Genomic DNA, 17,427 nt, shown 5'->3' on the forward strand with positions numbered 1-17,427 from the left:
CACCAAACTTGTGGATGCTCTAATTCAATAAAAATATGACTGTATGTTGATCCTTTATTGATGCTTGTATGATGTTCCTCAAATGTAAGTCGCTTTGGATAAAAGCATCTGCCAAATGAGTAAATGTAATATTAATTAAATAAATGTTATCAGTCAAAATACAAAACCTTCTTCCATTTTTGTAATTTCAACCACTTTGTTTGTATGTATCACATTTACCAGTAAGACTTTCACTTTCATCAGAAACTGTTTTTACTGTGGTGCCTTAAATGTGTAACCTGTGATTTTATCAAGGACCTGGAAACACTAAGCATAACAGAGGGTTCAACTCAAAGAAAGTTCAGTCTTTCAGTCATGACACTGTAAAATAAGACTGTCCACCTGATGGATACAGTATGTTTAAGTATAGCATCTATTGTATTATAACAGGTCAGTGTGGCTTTTTTCCCCCTCAGCTCTGACAGGAGGGATGCTCCTGTTCTGTAAAGACTGACTACTGTTTTCTTTAGGAGGGAGTTTCAGGTAACTGGAGGGTTGGTGATTTGATCACCAACGCAACTCACAAACATGTCCTGATGTGCAGATAGCAGTTTAAGTGCAAAGTTGCAGATATGAGACACATTCAGGTCACAACTCTTTCCAGGCAACTACTTTTATTGGTTAGCTCATTCTGTAGGAATACTTTAATATGCCAAAAAATGTATCTCGTATTTTAGGACGTACCTGTTTTTAAAATATAAAGTAATCCCCCTCCAACTGCAACAGTGTCCACATGTGAAGGACATGCCATGAACAAGACACAATACTTCAATTCTTTACATTTATTAAGAATGTAAAAAGAACAGCAGAGTATGTATCCTTCCAAAACATATTGGAAAACAGAGGAAGCATCTAGGCAGGGTTGAGTGAAGAGAGTTCTCTGCTTCTCAGAACAGGAGTGCTGATCTACAATCAGACTGCGACAAATACAAGGATGTAATAATAGCAGAAACTGTAGGGGGATAACTGTGGAAAGCAGGAGAAAAACATCAATTTCAATGGATGTAAAATGTGAGTGGATATAAAAAAAAATGGAATTCAGCTCCCCAGTTAAAGCCCAATTTAAGAGGCCAGTAAAAGCACCTTCTGGATCAACACTCCTGTTTTAAGAAACTTGATGATAAGGGGCCAAACCAACAGGGTGAAGGTGAAAAGAACAGACCAAAAAGGATAGCAGAGAAAGGGAAACACGTTCCTCCTCAGTCCTTCCTCAGTGGTACAGTCTGCTCATTGATGCCCTCCTTAGTGATGATGCAGAGCCGAAGGGCATCTCCGGTGTAGACGTCTCTCTCTGCTGCCGAAATGAAGACATCTTTGACCAGCTGAACCGCCTTTTCCTGAGTCAGGGGAACATGCTGCACACCCTCCATGTTCTTGAAACCAATCTGTGGAAGGACGTGTTGGAAGGAGAGTCAGAAATGAATGTACTTTATCCACTGTAAGGAAACTTGGTTGGAGCTCTGTTTTGTCTGCACACCTGATGACAAACATGTGAGATTATGGCAACAGGTCAGCGTGTGATATACCTGGTTGTCTAGTAGTGGTTGTAGCATGGCACTTGCTGATCCTCCGGCCTTGTAGGTGTCTCTCTGGTAGGAGCCCACTGGGTCAAAACTGTACACTGCTCCCTTGCCTACAGTACAAACATGAAATAATGCAAATAAATGTTAATGTGAGAACATTATACATGTTTTATACAATTTACAGCTTAGACAACAAAAAATTGTGTTACAATAGCAACAAAATATACACAACAACCCAAGCAAAATTCGCTACCGGCTGCAATCATTACATAGAAGAAACATGGCTACAACCTAAATATGCTGATTTCTTTACTGACATCCATATGCATCTTACAGTGTATAGTCATCTTACTACCGGCAGTGTTGAAGCACCTACCCTCTTCATCCAGTCCTCCGATGATGTTGTAGACGTAGTAGGGGAAGAACCTCCTGCCGTACAGGATGGTGGACAACATGGCTGCAATGGCTCCGCTAGTCATTGTCTTATTGTTTGAATGTTTGTACATCTGAGAGAGGGGAAGGAACATTAGTTCAAATGTTACACAAACAATTACACAACCTGTCTTGTATGGGTACAGTAAACTGGGGCAGCACTGGAGACTATTAGAGGAGACCTCAAAGAACAAATATCCATAAAGTATATGTGGTCCTTCTAAAGGTGTGTTCTGACAGATTTAGAATAATTCAGACATTAAATACAACTGTCAACATTAAAAACGATTAACAGACTCTGTTGGTGTGCAAGCAGGGGCAGGACAGTAACAGAATTAGATCATTATGAGGATGAGGCTAAAGAGAGAGCGAAACCAAAAGAACTTGCTGCACCAGCCCACCTTTAGTCTGGCATCAATGATTTTAGTCAGAGTCAGGCAGTCGCCATGGAAACCACTGCAGCCAATGACGGTTGTGTCTGTCCTGTAAAAAGTAAGGAGATGCACAAAAAACAGTGACAGTCAGAGCAGCATATTCTTTTCAAGTGATCTAAATTCATGTGGTAATGATGAGGTAAAATGGTGATTTTAGTCATAGACGGTGACTCTGCTGAGAGGTACTGAATCAGGAACCAACTACCCTCCCCATCTTAAGAGCATCAGAACAGAGCTGCACTGACTTCAGGGGCTGCACTACAAATTTAACTGATAATGAACATTTAATGAATGTACACAGAACTATGAAAGGAGCAGGTAAAGGGGCCAGTTACGGATTAAAATGAACCGACATGGTGTCTTAATGGTGCTGCTGTTATGCCGAGTTTTGCCTGCCTGCCGAGAATTGCATGGACCTCCAAATAATGCTTTTAAACGCTATAATCTTTGTGGGGTTCATCATTGGTGTTAAATGTTTCGAAGTATATATTTTATGAACGTTTAGAGTCTTTAATATTTTAATAACCTTAGTAGAAGTACCATTCCTTGAGATTCAGTAAATATATGTGTTGATAACCGCGATTGATCAATGAGCACAGCACAGTGTCTGAGAAGGACCAAAAAGAGGTGGATGCATAACCCGGCAGAACAAATTTTGTAGGCTACCTGCCGAGATTTGCATCCACCTCTTTTCTCAGCATAAATCGTTATCACTCGCGAGGTGCAGGAAATTCTCGGCAGGCAGGCAGAATTCGGCACAACACCGGTCTGCTGCCCTTCACTGACTGCAGGGAAGTGACAGCGCACACTTACAGCTTGTAGCATTTAGGTGAGTCCCGGCTGTGGATTGAGTAGCCTTCACTCAGCCTGGTGTCTGAGGCTACGATGGCGAAGTCTTCCCCGGCAACAGCTAGTACGGTTCTGAAAACAAAAACAACGACACAGGGTACTTCAGTCATCTTATAAACCACCTCAACAAAGGGGGGAAATGTACTGTTGTCCCAGACACTTGCTAACGGAAGCTAAGCTACTGACTCGAAACTGAAACTGTGACATTAACTAATCTTTCCTTTCTAACGTTAGATGTGTGGCCTGTAACGAAGTGAGGATGCTATGTGTCCTGGACAAAGAAAGTCTGCTTTGTTTACATAAGTTTCTTGAACTTCATCTTTGTTTAGTTTCAGTTAGCATATCGTTTCCTAAGCTGGTTAGCTACTTAGCATAGTCTAAATGTAGCTGGATGTAAACGTTAGCTAGCAGGCTAACTAGCGAGCAGTTTACAAATCACACTCACCCTCCGTTGAAAGCATATGGTGAGAACCGGTGCTCTACTGGACCCGCATAATGATAATCTTTCATCTTGCCCGGGTCTCCAAAGCTATGAGCAGAAATCATTTTTATTACAAAAAGCCAATCGTGTTCAAGATTCAGTCCGGTAAACTCGCTGTATCACTGCAATATGGCAGCCTCTTCTTTTACCTTCAACACACCGGCGCGTTCAGCTGTACTCTCTGCGACGGCGCCCCCACAGGCTGTTTGATGTGAGGCAGGAGCAATCACCGTGTGACCAGTGTTTTAAAGATAAAGATCACAATTTTTCGATTTGTTCATGTTAAAGAGAATATAAGCTACATCAAAAGCAGAACTAACTAACTGTATAACCCAGATTTGCTGGCATGTTATTAGAATAAAACGATCTATATAATAAAGAAGGTAGGTTTATTTGTCACATTAACAACAAGTTGTAAAGTGAAACGAAGTTTTTAATTCCCTCACTACAAAAGCAATCATAAAAATCGTAGACAGAAATAAACTATACTCAATGGAATAGTGCTGAGGATGAACTAAAGTTTAAGAGTCTGATAGCTTGGGGGGGAAAGCTGCTCTCCAGTCTGGTGGTGCGGCAGAAGAAACTTCTATATCTCTTCCCAGAAGGCAGCAGGGTGAACAGGCTGTGGCCCTTTAGTATCCTTTGGGCTCTGCGCAGGCACCTCATCGATATCACTGATGCTCGGGAGATGGGTACCAACGATCTTCTGAGCAGTTTTAATCACCCACTGCAGAGCCCTCTGGTCCTGGGTCGTGCACATCCCATGTCAGTTTGTGATGTTTCCAGTCAGGATTCTTTCTATTGCTCCTCTGTAAAAGCTGACAAGAACTTGCCGTGGGAATCTGGCCTTCTTAAGCTTCCTCAAGAAATACAGTCGTTTCTGAGCTTTCTTCACCAGCGTGGAGATGTGAGATGACCATGTCAGGTTCTGTGATGCTGATTCCCAGGAACATGAAACTGTTCAACCTGCTTCACCTCAGCTCCACTGAGACAGGAGAGTGTGTCTATCTCCTTCTTCCTAAAATCAACGATCAGCTCCTTAGTTTTGCTGACGTTGAGCAGTAGGTTGTTCTCTGAGCACCCCTCTACAAGATTATGAATTTCCTCCCGATAGGAAGTCTCATTGTTGGTTGAAATCCGGCCGATGGTGGTGTCATACCTATTGCTCATACATTCAAGGACCATTAAAAGGTACAGCCGCCAGAAAAACTTGTTGCAATGGCTGTGCATGACACTATTTGAAAGATGTGTCTAATGAATAAAATGTAAGAATATAAAATACTTTAAAATGTATAACATGTATATTATTCATGATACAGACAGGCAGCATCTACCTTTCCAGTGCACTAAAGATTATTTTTGCCCTTTGGTATTGAAAAGGACTCCATTTAACACAGTACACAATAGGTAAAGAATGAATCTTTTTACGTAGCTTTTATTGGGAAGAAAACACTTCTGAATTCAGTGGCTATGACATTATTAAAAATCCCTTAAACAGCTTGCTTACTGAAGGACAATACAAAATAGAAAAAAATAACTGCACTGACTGACTGCAAAATCAGTTGACTAATCATAGCTGATGGATGTTTAATTTCAAAGTAATTACAGAGTGGTTACATTTTCTTATACTAATTAATAATAGAGGACAACAAAAGTGAGACACTTTGTTTCAGTAATCAAGACTAACACATAAATACCTGAAAACTGATGCAGCCATGAAGTCTACCGCAGCCAGCGTCTACTACATCTCATTACACAGGATCACAAGCACCGAGTCATCATTTAAGACAAGACTTTGTTTAAATAAGATTCTCTTTACTGGCCTGCCTCATCAAATACATGTTAATTCAAAAATACCAACTGTAGTTTATCAGATACAAAAAAATGTTGTTTTTAAAGACACTGAATTAGGTCAGTGAGCTCTTGGTAACATCGACTGATCCAGTAGAACAGGATCAAAAACACCATTTGTTCAGCTGAAACAATTTTCCGATCACTACAGAAATGTCATAAGACAGAAAATACAAGACTCATCGGTTTAATGAAATAGGAATGCATTGATGCTGTTAGTGGTTAGCAGATCACAGGATTTAGTTCATTTGGATGGATTTGATTTACAGTTTATCAGTTAACATTATGTTTATATGGTGACTGGAGTTCATTCTCTAACATCACAGAACAGAGAGGTCAGGTTAATGTTTATGTCTGGATTTTTTGAGCGCGTGCATTTGAGGTATAATTCAAATGATTGTATTTCAAGTTATAGGCCTGCTTTACTGATGTCATCAAAGCATTCACAGAAGATATTAATATGTTAATTTTCTAATGTTAGCATGAGTATTTAAAGAACTGCCAATCAATGAAGAGTGACTGCAGGTTAAGATCTTGTGTTTTGATTGTTGGTATTTGGTAGGAGGGCTACACTTCCGTTTATTTTTGGAAAACAATGATCTGATGTTTTAAAATGTTACTTCTTCTGCAAAACATTTAACAGATGACATTTGTGCATTTATGTAGAATTTGGTCGTGGTATTGTGGTTAATGATGCTGTTGATCATTTTTTAGCTGACTTTGACTTCTTCGGTGTTTTGGCTCCTCCTTTCTTCCTGGGTGTGGTAAAGTCTTTGTCGCAAACCTCACATACCCAAAGGCCTGAGGAGACAGACAGAACAAATTAATAACTATAAAAACAAACAAACAAACAAACAAACAAGAATACAAACCCACATTTTTAAAAGCAGGCACACTAAGTAAATGACTGTAATGGAAAGAAAGTCAGCTTTTCCCCCATAGTGTTTTTAGTTCAGTCACAGAGTAGGATGCCAATCAAGAGTGTAGTTCCAGCCACAGAAGTGTTTGCGTATCTGTCTGCCAGCCATACAGTGAGCTTTTATGCGTGTCCATCCACTCACCAGTGGGTATGGAGTCCATGCCCACGCAGAATGTGTGGTAACCTCGGTCGCATTTGTCACAGAACATCATCTCATCCTCGTGGTGGGGCTGCTGGCACACGGTGCAGGTCTTACACTCCATACACTGCCAGCGGTACGTCTGGATCACACACACCAGCGACGTGTTCATGTCCAAGCAGGACGGGTGGCCTAAAGTTTATGGACACAAAGACATGTGCAGAGAAGCAGACACAGAGCCAGAGACATGCAGCAGCAGCCACAAACACACACACACAAATAAGTACATGACACATGCACACAGACACACGTAAAGAAGCAAGTCAGACAGAAGCACAAAAGACACAAATATAGCTATAATGTGAACAGGCCCACCCATCCACACACGAGAATACATCATCCTGTTATTGCAGAGGACTTCAACTCATAAAACTTCACTAACACATCAGCATTAAAAAGAAACAGCAAACATCTAGAATCTACTCGCATCTAGGCTTTATATTTTTGTCTGGATAGGAACTGATATTAATCAGGACTGTCTAAAAATTAACTTGTTTTGTGATTTTGCAACATGCCTTTAGCCGTTTTCTCTATGTTATCAGAACTGACTGGTGAATATACACTGAACAAAATTACAAATGCATCACTTTTGTTTTTGCCCCCCTTCATCATGAGCTGAACTCAAAGACTTTCCCTCTGTACACAAAAGGCCCGTTTCTCTCAAATATTGTTCACAAATCTGTGTTAGTGAGCACTTCTCCTTTGCGGCCTTTTCTTGTGGCCAGCCTAAGGCACACCTGTGCAATACCCATGCTGTCTGATCAGCATCTTGAAATGCCACACCTGTGAGGTGGATGGATTATCTTGCCCGAAAGTGTAAAACTTGCTATACACAATTAAAAGAAGCTGGTACAATGGATAACTGACCCAATTCCTTTTACTGGTGATAGATATGATTTTATTAATCAATGACAATCGTTTCAATCATCTGTTAATGTTTATCCCACTGATGTTAACTGAATGAGAGCCAGAGGGACAACTGACTTATGTTAATAACACCTGGTATTAACAGTGGCTAAATTGTTCTGATGTCGAGTATCAAAAAACAACAACAGGATACTGTCCTTTAAAATGAATGGTGTGAACTTACCACTATTATCACATTGGGAGCAGTGAATGAGAGCCTCTGGCTTGCCCTTCTTGTTGGCGTCTTTACCCTTCTGGCAAATGCCACATATAGCATTGGGAATGACCTTAGGCTGCAAGGGCAGAATAATGCTATAAAAACCACGGGTATCCTGTAGTCATGGACAGTATAGTAGTTCAACAAATGTGCAATGCCTGGAGAAAAAACAAAAACAGAACTTTATCTTGACCGACGAAGGCCTTTTCTACTTTTGGGAGTCCGAATTACATGTTGAATGGTTTATACATTTAAACGTAAATTACATCCCCTGGCGCCCAACTACATTTTTTTTTTTTTTTTCCAAGCTAGTTCTTGGTTTAAAGTTTGGGGTTTTTTATGCTACAAAACTACTAATCAATATGACCCATATTACTGTGCAAAAGGTTTAGCTAGGTGTGAATAAATGCTGTAAGGTAAGAATGTTTTCAAAAATATCCATGTTAATAGATTATATTTATCAACAAATTGCAAAGTTAGTGAACAGAAGAAAAATCTAAATCAAATCAATTCTTCTAGGTATACTTGCACATAGTTTTTGAAGGTAGGTTGGCCTAAACATTTTGGAGAACTACCCACAGTTCTCTGGATTTAGCCAGCCTCATTTGCTTCTCTTTCTTCGTGTAAACCATGCAAGACTCTGTGGGGGCCCCACCATCACTTCCAGGACTCCTTAGTTCTTAATGACTTTTGCTGTATGTTTAGGGTCATTGTCATACTACAATTGTTGGGCCAGTCAGATGCCTCCCTGATGGTACTGAATGATGAATAAGTATCTGCCAGTACTTCTCAGAATGGAGGAGACCAGTCATTCTGACCAAATCCCCAACTCTGTTTGCAGAAATGCAGCCCAGACTTGCAAGGAACCTCCAACATACTTCACTGTTTCCTGCAGACACTCATGCTTGTACAGCTCTCCAGCCCTTCGCCAAATCTATTTTGATAGATAAATAATGCCTATTTTTGAAAGCATTTTTACTTTACAGCGTTTTTTCCACAACTGCCTAAAACCCACATCTAAAACTTTTGCACAGTACTGTACTTTTCAGTTCAACAGGGGTCACAGAGGAAAGAACCAGACCAGAAAGATAAAGAGGCTTGGGGACATTTAAATCAGGATGCCACACAGGAAAAGACTTTTAAATATTTAATACCTCTATAGGAAGCCACGTTATTAAAAACAGGGAAGATTGAGCAAGAATTTTATATTTGGACTGAAGATGCCTTTAAATACAACTAACTAAGTAAAATGAACAACTTTTAACACTTAACAAAATCCGTATTCATCTGAAGAGCATGACATGTGTTGTGTGTGTTTTACGACAGAAACAGTAATATCCCTGAAATGAACAAAATCTGTTCCTGTCTGACAGAATTCACTTTGTTTTCCTGGTTTTCATGTTCTAATCCTGTGTTAGCATCTTGTCCAGTTACCTCAAGATAGTGACATTCTTAATTGAAATGTCCCCTGACAGGAAGTGAGCAGGTTAGACTAAACAGCCATATGTACAAAACTATGGGTCAATTAAGAACATGGTTTGGTAATAATGAACATTCAAGACTAGAAACAAAGCAGAGAACTAATAGAAAAGCAGCAGCAGGAGAGGGAAATCAGAAAGAGGAGGAGCTAGATGCAGCCCCCTGTGTATACTTTCTTACATACTCACTATGAATATGAAAATATATATTCTACCAATATTTCTTCTGTAAAATCAAACAGTTTATACCTTTGGCCTCGCTGCATTTCTTAAGTCATTAGTGAAAGCATTGACCATTTTGCTATTGTGAACTGAATTACAAGGCAGCCAACACGTTATTAAGCCCAATAAGTCTACTTGATGCCTGCACATTCAACACATCTCTTCCACACAGAAAAATTCAAAATGAGCAGTTCGTGAGGTTGAATCCAGCTAGTTTTATTCTAAATTAACTGAATTTGGTCAACACAAGAAATACTGTATTTTATGTACATAAAAGAAAAAGTGCTCGTTTTCAGGGATGTTTGCTTTGATATAATCTGGTAGCTTTTGTATGGCGTCATATAGCTCTAAACATTACATATAAGTCAGACACAGAGACATACAGAGACACAATTAAATGGGAACTTTATACTGGCTGACTACACACCCGCTCATCCACAGCTAGTGGAATCCACAGATTTTAGATCAGTGGACCATTTGGTATAAACATCATATTTTTACCTTTATTGACCTGTTAGTGATTAAGTCTCTGCTATTAGGAGATTTCAATCATGTAAATAAGTTAGAAGGTTTGTAGTTGTTGCTACAAATGCTAACCTGTTTCCCATTTGCCTGGGCCAAATGTGCATTATCGAGTGAAACTGAACTGTACTCGGCCTTGCAACTCGTAGTGACAACCGTGGCCCTCAAATTCAATATGTCTCGCATACAAAATAAAAACACTTTCTGAGCTCCTTCTGAGCATCAAACCAGCATCGCACAGTCTCAGGTAGACTAACAGCCATTTTAAAAAACTGACAGTAAATATTAGTATCAGTATAGATAATCTGCTGAAGATAATGTTAATCTAAACATGTCAGGTTAACGATTTAGATTTAAAGATTCAGTGTGTGAGTTTTAGTGGCATCTAGTGGTGAGGACTGAGGATTGCGGATTGCGACCAGCGGCTCCCAGCGCACTCACATGCTCCTTGGATGGTCCCATTTCCCATTTCCAAGTCGTTCTTCCGACTTCAGTGTGTGTTCATGTACTCTTAAGTCAGAATGTGGAATCAACATGGACGCTACTACAAAGATGTCTTGGATTAGCATTATTAGAGCTTATAAACAACACGTAGACATCTAGTTCCCTCTATATGGACAGCAATCGTTATAACCATATACCAATATAACCATATTAGAAATGCATGTTTTCAAAATATGTATATGTCAGTGTTATCCACAGAATGACAGCGTAACTGTGGCATGGGGTTTTGACAACTATGTACAGCGTGCTAACCGCGACAACCCAGCTGTATTCTAACGTTAACATAGCTATCGTTATTATATAGGCTCCTTTCATGCTTGCTAATAACCAATTTGAATGTGAGTTCCCGAGATTGACAGTGTTGTATTAAGAATGGACAGACTATCAGAGTAACTTGAATGCATTAATTTGGACAAATGAGTGCAGTGGTGTTCATGATTAGCAGCAAACCTTCCTCCAGCGCATGATCGTGTTTTGATTGAGACTGTGCACGAAGACGAGGGGCTATTCACAGACAAGTCTGTTGTCAATTTGTTTATGAGAGAGAGAGAGTGAGTAAGACGAGGTCCTGAGCGAATCTATGCACCGCGCGCAGCTCTACCATCTAATATGATTTTACCCATTTTTAAATAGTAAAAAAACAAACATGTGTAACTGGCGGTCAGCAATGATATTGTGGTGGGCTGCCACAAATAAATCAATGAATGGGAAACACTATTCATGATTTTGCACGAACCAAAGTTCTGTATACTTCTTTATGTCCCTTGTACACTTTATTCCTCTTTTTGCAATAAAGATTTAAGGAGGGGGAAAAAAGTGATTATTCCTATACCACATGAATGCATCGCTCACCCCTCCCTGTCAAAGCGTGCAGGAAAAGCTACAGAATACGCGTGGGCCTCCATTTGTCCAAATTTCACATTTCTTCTTACTTCTCATAAACCAGACGACTACTACTACTACTACTACTAACGTTAATTGTTCTTCTTCTCCTTTTCTTCATATTCAATGTAGTAACGAAGCACGCTCTGTAGAGCCGTTTGTCTGTTCGGGCTACCGGAGAAACATGGCGGCGCAACATGGCAACATCCATGTAAGGGGACCCGTGGTGTATGTAGACAGTTATTGTTTTATTCTAAGGTAATAAAAACATAACGGTGCATTACATAAGGTCTTTTTGCACCACTGATATATTATATTGCATTTCTTTCAATGGATCCTGCTAAATATCACACACTGAACCTTTCTTTTAACTTGTACGCAACATCCAACATGCATCACATTATGAACAAAATACTTCTGTAGAGGCAATTAGTCAATCTAACTCCAACCTTGTTGTTCATAATTAGCTTTTATTGATGAGCTGTTTCTGAATTACCACACTGCTAATCATGAGGTCATCTTTACTAGGTAGCCAGACCAGAGCAAAGTAACGTTAATCAGCTAGCAGCCTGGATCTCTCACAGTTTTGCCGTCACATGTGGAGACATATCAGAAATCAGTAAACCTTTTGGACTGTCCCCTGATAAAATTAGAGTTACAAAATTATTTATCATGCTGACTTCTATAATACTGCATCTTTTTTCCAAATATAGACATGCCTGAATGTATCTCTACATATTAAATCTGTAGTTCCTTTTGTACTCATCACAAATTGATACAGTACAGATATATTATGTTACTGACTAATTCTAGTGAATTCTGGCTACCAACATGCCACGCCATGTCTGTGGGCACACAAGCATATGCAAAATGATCTGATGAATAAAAAGTTCAAACTTAAACACACTCAAACTGGTAAACTGACACCAGATAAGGACCATGCCCACACCACAAAGCTGAGCTGAACTCAACTGGACTTACCCAGGTCCATCATTCTCTCATTAATGGCAATATACCAGCATATGTTTAGGTGTTGGAAATTTTCTTCTGCAAGGTTGAGAATTGGAAAATGAAACAAAAACCAATGGGAGAAATAAAGCAGGCTGAAGGGAACAAGTGTTACACTGAAATAATACTATTTTCCCATCTACAGTCCCTTTAACATTTAGATGAAATCCGAGGCATTTCGTCTAAATGACTATCAAAGACGTGCCGTGACTGAGTGTAGATAAAGGTAAACTGATGTGATTCTCCAAACCCAGACGGGCAGCATACAGACTACTTCTAGCTCAGCTCAGCAACAGTGTGAACAAGGTCAGTAAGTCCTCATCTCTCCAAGATGACATTATAGGGACAGGCAAACCCCATATTAAACAGCTGTCTGATGCGTACTAACAGATTAACAGTACATCACATGGTGTATAAACAAAGCATATTATACCAATACACACTTAAAACATTAGGGTTAAGTGTACTCTACACTTTAAATATAAATATTAAATTTCTGTTACCATCAACTACTTTTTAAAAGCAACCACAAATAGTTATGTGGTTTATATTTTCCATATCTGTATAACAAAAAGACTTGAAAAAGGAAAACTAGCAGCCAAAACATCCACTAACTTGTCTTGGAAGTATTTTTTTTGACAAGTGAGGACAGACAAGAGGTATATTGAAGACATTCAAAAGGGAAAAAAATCTTTTAAAATTCAAATTCGTCTTTGCTGAAAACCCCCCAAAAAGTGAAAGTGCAGTGAAAAAGAAACAAGTGACCTGTTCCTTTAAAATGTTCTTATTGCTCACAGTCTGGTGCGAAGGGGGGGCAAAAAAGCCACGTGGCAATCATAAAAACAAAAACTGAAGACAGGACCCCTGGTGTGTGTGTGTGTGTGTATGTGTGTGTGTGTGTGGTAACGGGTTGTCCCAGCTGACAAACTGTAGAAGCCAACAAAGTGAAGAAAGCTAGGTAGGGGTGGTGGGATGGATGGAGTAAGGTAGTAGTAGAAAGAGGAGGAGGGGGTAGAAAAGTGCTGCTGCTGTTGTTGGAGAAGAGTTCAGGTGGTTTTGTCCTCTACCTTGTACCCTGGGGTGGCTTTGTGGGAGGCGGAATGGCGATGGCCGCCGTCTTTGCCCGGCGTGGATGCCCTGTCTTTGGCCTTGGACTTGTGGCCATGTCCACCTCCTCCCTCCTGGCTCTCCACGTCTGATGTGTTTCCTGAAGAACTGTCCTGTAGAGGAACAGAAGAGGAGGGACAACAAGTGAAGGACAGTGGGTTTAAGAGTGAGGTACAATAATGAAGTTGCATGTTGATATGAGTCAAGTTTAGTAGAGGAAAGTGATTCTAATAGGGGAACTAGAATCCATCACGCAGTTGCTTGCATAGCTGCATAGTAGACTTCTACCATTAAGCATCTGTGTCTCTAGGATGGATGTATGATCGGACAAAGATCCAGGCTACAAGAGTAGCACAGCCTAACATCTTACAGATGAGTTCTTGTTCTTTTTATCATCCTTGCCCTCCTCTGCATCATCCGAGTCAGGTTCTGAGTCCAGCGCAGGGAGCTCTGGATCCAGAGGAGGCTCAAACAGAGCTGTGTTCAACGGCAAGTATCGCAGCTCATTGGGAGAGTACCTGTCATGCAAAACACAATGATCCATCAGGGTGCAAATATTCAGCACAGCAACAGATAATAAGAGAATATCCAGAAAGCACAATTTCGAGGTTTATTATTGTGAATACAAAAGAGGCAAAAGCATTTGTTTAAGTGTGTAATGTACCGTTTGTAGTAGTCTTGGAACTGTCCTGGTATGAGCGCCACAGGGTAGGGCCCCGTCCTTGTCAGCTCCGGAGCCAGCACCTTGAACCTGCCCTGGGGCACCTGGATAATCTGAGAAAACACACAAAACTCAATGCATGTTGAAAAACACAGCCCTGTACTATCTCAGCAAGTAAATAATCCATTTCCTCAGGCTGGACCTACATGTGTCTGGAGGTCAAAGTAAGCTCTCCTCTCTTCCATACGCTCCCTGTTGAAGTTACTGTTGAACTCTGCAGCTTTTTTAGCCGCCTTCTTAATGTACTCAGGAACCTTGCTGGCCTCCACCTTCTGAGGGTTCTGCTGCTGCATTTGCTATAAAGGCAAAGGACAAAAGATATGTTGTACATACATGTAAAACAAAATGTCACAGTAATCATCAGCCACAGGATGTTTTTTTTCGTTTGTATACTTACAGAGTACTCTTTAGCTATTCTCTGTCGCTCTCTCTCCTGCAGTATGACTGAATACTCAGAGTGTTTGGTGGGATACTCCTTTATCATCAGATCTATCACCTCGTCACTTCGAAGAGCTGTCAGACCTGCAAACACAAGAGACACGCATTTCAACTGCATCAAGCACACCGATGACTTGCACGATCACAGTAAATCATATAAACAATGTAGTGAAACTATTTCAACTGGTCTGAGGTGTGGTTCCTACCCAGAGTACACTGTGTCTCAGTAATGACGTTCTGTTCACGCAGGTAAAGCTTCTCTTTGTGGGACAAGTCTCTTCTCTCCATATCTAGATGACAAAAAAACACCATCACTGGTCAAAAGGCAGCTTTACTCTTCTTCACATCAGAGCATGAATAAAGAAGTGTCATTACAGCAGTATGACTATTAATTGTATTATTACTGTATTATTCCAGTAATAAGTTTGTAAATAAACAATTACTCCTGAAATGACTCTCCTCTGAACATCTACACAGTATAAAGACAGCTTGGCATATTACAATTATAGCAAATATTAGAGTTACAAGATAATACAGTAAAACATTTTCACACAGATTTAATCATAATCAAAAATAATGATCATTTTGTATCAGCAAATCAATAGAATTATTAGTACAGAATCAGTAGTATTTTTAAAAAAAAATAAAGATAAGAGTACAATTATATCCTTGAACACTAACAGGAACAACAGTTTTAGATTTTTACTTCAGTCTTACCAGGGTACTTCCTCTTGAAGGATGTGACTCCCAGATACTCGCTGACCTGCTCCTGTAGCATGTAATACTCTCCTGTGTCATCTGGAGGCCACTTGTACTCTGTCAGGTTCTCTGCTGGGAAATATGTCGGGCTGGAAGGGGGGTGGAGGGTAAAAACTCTTTAAAAAGATGAGTCTGTGGTGGCATTTTTTTATAAGCATTCCATCTTTCAGCGTTTCCCACAGAATGCCTTGGTGGCCCACCTGAGTAAAGTGTAAATGTGTGGGAAACACGGTCTTTGATGGGAGAGAAGATGAGAGTGATGGTCAGGTTCTCAGCTGGGAGAGCGAACTTCACCAAAAATCACACATAATGCTATGTGGAAATTGTAAAATATAGGATATAAAAAGGGGAATCATGAGACTGATGAGGGCTACATGTGTAAATCCTGCTAACAGTTATGTCATTCAGTTTTATCACATACATGTATAATCAAATACATTATGGGGATAAAGTAAAAGGGAAAATATTTCATATAACAACAAAACCTTGAGCATTATAAAGACTGCTTAAAAAACCCTGCCAATGTCAGTGTAATGCTCCATGCCAAGTATCAAGTTAACCTACCCCAGGTCTTGACTGGAGGTGTCGCAGCTCCGAGAGCTGTCCCCTGAACCCATTCTCCTTCTCTTGGGAGGCTGACTGCCATCATTGGACTCCTCTTCTATGACATCCTCCTACAGAAGAAAAGAAAACAAACACAATTAATATCAATTATACCAGGATAGTCTCAAGGATGCCGTCCATCCTTCTGATTTAATCGGACACATAGCGGTATTTCTTAAACATTTTTATCCTTAGGACCTACAACCCATTCAAGCACAGCCTTAATAATTCCACTGACTGATAGGGCAATGAAAGAAACAGAAATTAAAAACAGTTACATCAATCCACATGGCCAGCCTTAGATAAGCCAAGACCTCAGCATCACTTCTGTCACCCATCATAGAAAATCATAATTCCTTAAACCCCAGAGTGTCTTTTAAAGTAAAGTCAAAATATAGTTACATTTTACTTTGTCTTCAAGAAGGCAAGAAAAAACTAAAAATATATATATATCTTGTACATTAATGTGTTCACTACACGTCTCATCAGTAGTTGGGCCCAATTCAAAACAGAATGATACTTGGCCGCCATACAGGAGGATTTATAAAGCCCAAGCACCATGTGATTCTGTGAAAAAGGGCAGTAAAATTACGTCGGTGCAAAACATAAACAAGCATGATCTTGCATGTGGAGTTGATAAAGTGGTGAGAGGGAAGGAAAAGGCGTTACCACTGTCAAACCACTCATATCTACAGAAGTCGACATTTCTCATACGAAAATAAAAAAATCATAACTGTTTGTAAACACGGCACGCACAATGGAAACCATCCCCAACATGCTGCACAAAACAAAGGAGTGATCTCAATGTCGCTAACAGTAATCATTCGTGGACGGAGGCAGCCGTTGGATAGCTAACTAGCCGTTAACGTTAGCTGAGCAACCAACCGTGCAGAGCAAATTATTATCCGTGTTTTCTGCGGAACACAAATGTCACCTTTATGGATTGTGCCCCAGGGGTAGCAGGGTTGCTGTCGCAGGGCGGTCTTACAGGGAGCACAGCAGCCATATTTCTCTAAATAAAGCTCGCAGCTAGGCTAGATCACTAGCCGCTTCTTCGTTTTCTTCTTCTTCTTTTGCTGCCGGTCGGAAAACGTAACGATACATAACCGCCACCTCCTGGGTTGGAGTGTAGGTTAGTCTCGTTGCGTCTACATTGTGATATACATTTTATTTACAATACTTATATCATTTGGCAATTTAAATGTTACTTTAAAGCAATGCTTGTCAGATACTTTCGACACATTTTGAGTAAAATCTGTGATGAAATGTCGAAACAATGTAAGCTGGTCAAACAGCACCACCCTGCGGCAGGCTTAAGACATTGCAACGCTCG

The 17,427-nt window shown here is 40.1% G+C and overlaps 2 protein-coding genes across 3 annotated transcripts; both read right to left on the minus strand.

Moving 5' to 3' along the window:
* Positions 1–806: 806 nt before the first annotated feature.
* psmb1 (proteasome 20S subunit beta 1) lies at positions 807–3,904 on the minus strand. Its single transcript, XM_046033676.1, has 6 exons — positions 3,723–3,904; positions 3,242–3,349; positions 2,396–2,477; positions 1,939–2,068; positions 1,566–1,672; positions 807–1,424 (listed from the first exon to the last, which is right to left on the minus strand). Exons 1-6 carry the CDS (start codon positions 3,821–3,823, stop codon positions 1,239–1,241), a joined length of 714 nt encoding a protein of 237 aa, XP_045889632.1. The 5' UTR covers positions 3,824–3,904; the 3' UTR covers positions 807–1,238.
* Positions 3,905–5,166: 1,262 nt separating this feature from the next.
* Positions 5,167–17,350, minus strand: phf10 (PHD finger protein 10). Of its 2 annotated transcripts, XM_046033672.1 has the most exons (13): positions 17,029–17,350; positions 16,056–16,165; positions 15,692–15,724; positions 15,450–15,580; positions 14,939–15,022; positions 14,692–14,816; positions 14,441–14,590; positions 14,238–14,347; positions 13,944–14,091; positions 13,534–13,686; positions 7,818–7,926; positions 6,671–6,859; positions 5,167–6,410 (listed from the first exon to the last, which is right to left on the minus strand). In XM_046033672.1, the coding sequence occupies exons 1-13, from the start codon at positions 17,098–17,100 to the stop codon at positions 6,313–6,315; spliced, it is 1,512 nt and encodes a 503-aa protein (XP_045889628.1). In that variant the 5' UTR covers positions 17,101–17,350; the 3' UTR covers positions 5,167–6,312. The 2 variants fall into 2 exon arrangements, with proteins under 2 accessions (XP_045889628.1, XP_045889629.1); XM_046033673.1 differs by lacking the exon at positions 15,692–15,724 and having other exon boundaries at positions 17,029–17,345.
* Positions 17,351–17,427: the final 77 nt, after the last annotated feature.

This window comes from Micropterus dolomieu, linkage group LG20, assembly GCF_021292245.1.
Source record: "Micropterus dolomieu isolate WLL.071019.BEF.003 ecotype Adirondacks linkage group LG20, ASM2129224v1, whole genome shotgun sequence".
Lineage (NCBI taxonomy): Eukaryota > Metazoa > Chordata > Actinopteri > Centrarchiformes > Centrarchidae > Micropterus > Micropterus dolomieu.

What these genes read in the sequence shown, in the direction of transcription:
- psmb1 (XM_046033676.1), bottom strand. Translation starts at nt 3,823, where the DNA reads ATGATTTCTGCTCATAGCTTTGGAGACCCGGGCAAGATGAAAGATTAT. An exon ending in CCATATGCTTTCAACGGAGG is followed by an intron (nt 3,350 to 3,722) that starts GTGAGTGTGATT and finishes TTTTGTTTTCAG; the next exon opens with AACCGTACTAGCTGTTGCCG. An exon ending in CGGAGGACTGGATGAAGAGG is followed by an intron (nt 1,673 to 1,938) that starts GTAGGTGCTTCA and finishes TTTGTACTGTAG; the next exon opens with GCAAGGGAGCAGTGTACAGT.
- phf10 (XM_046033672.1), bottom strand. Translation starts at nt 17,100, where the DNA reads ATGGCTGCTGTGCTCCCTGTAAGACCGCCCTGCGACAGCAACCCTGCT. An exon ending in TTCCAAGACTACTACAAACG is followed by an intron (nt 14,092 to 14,237) that starts GTACATTACACA and finishes TTTGCATGACAG; the next exon opens with GTACTCTCCCAATGAGCTGC. An exon ending in CATGGACTCCATACCCACTG is followed by an intron (nt 6,411 to 6,670) that starts GTGAGTGGATGG and finishes CTGTCTCCTCAG; the next exon opens with GCCTTTGGGTATGTGAGGTT.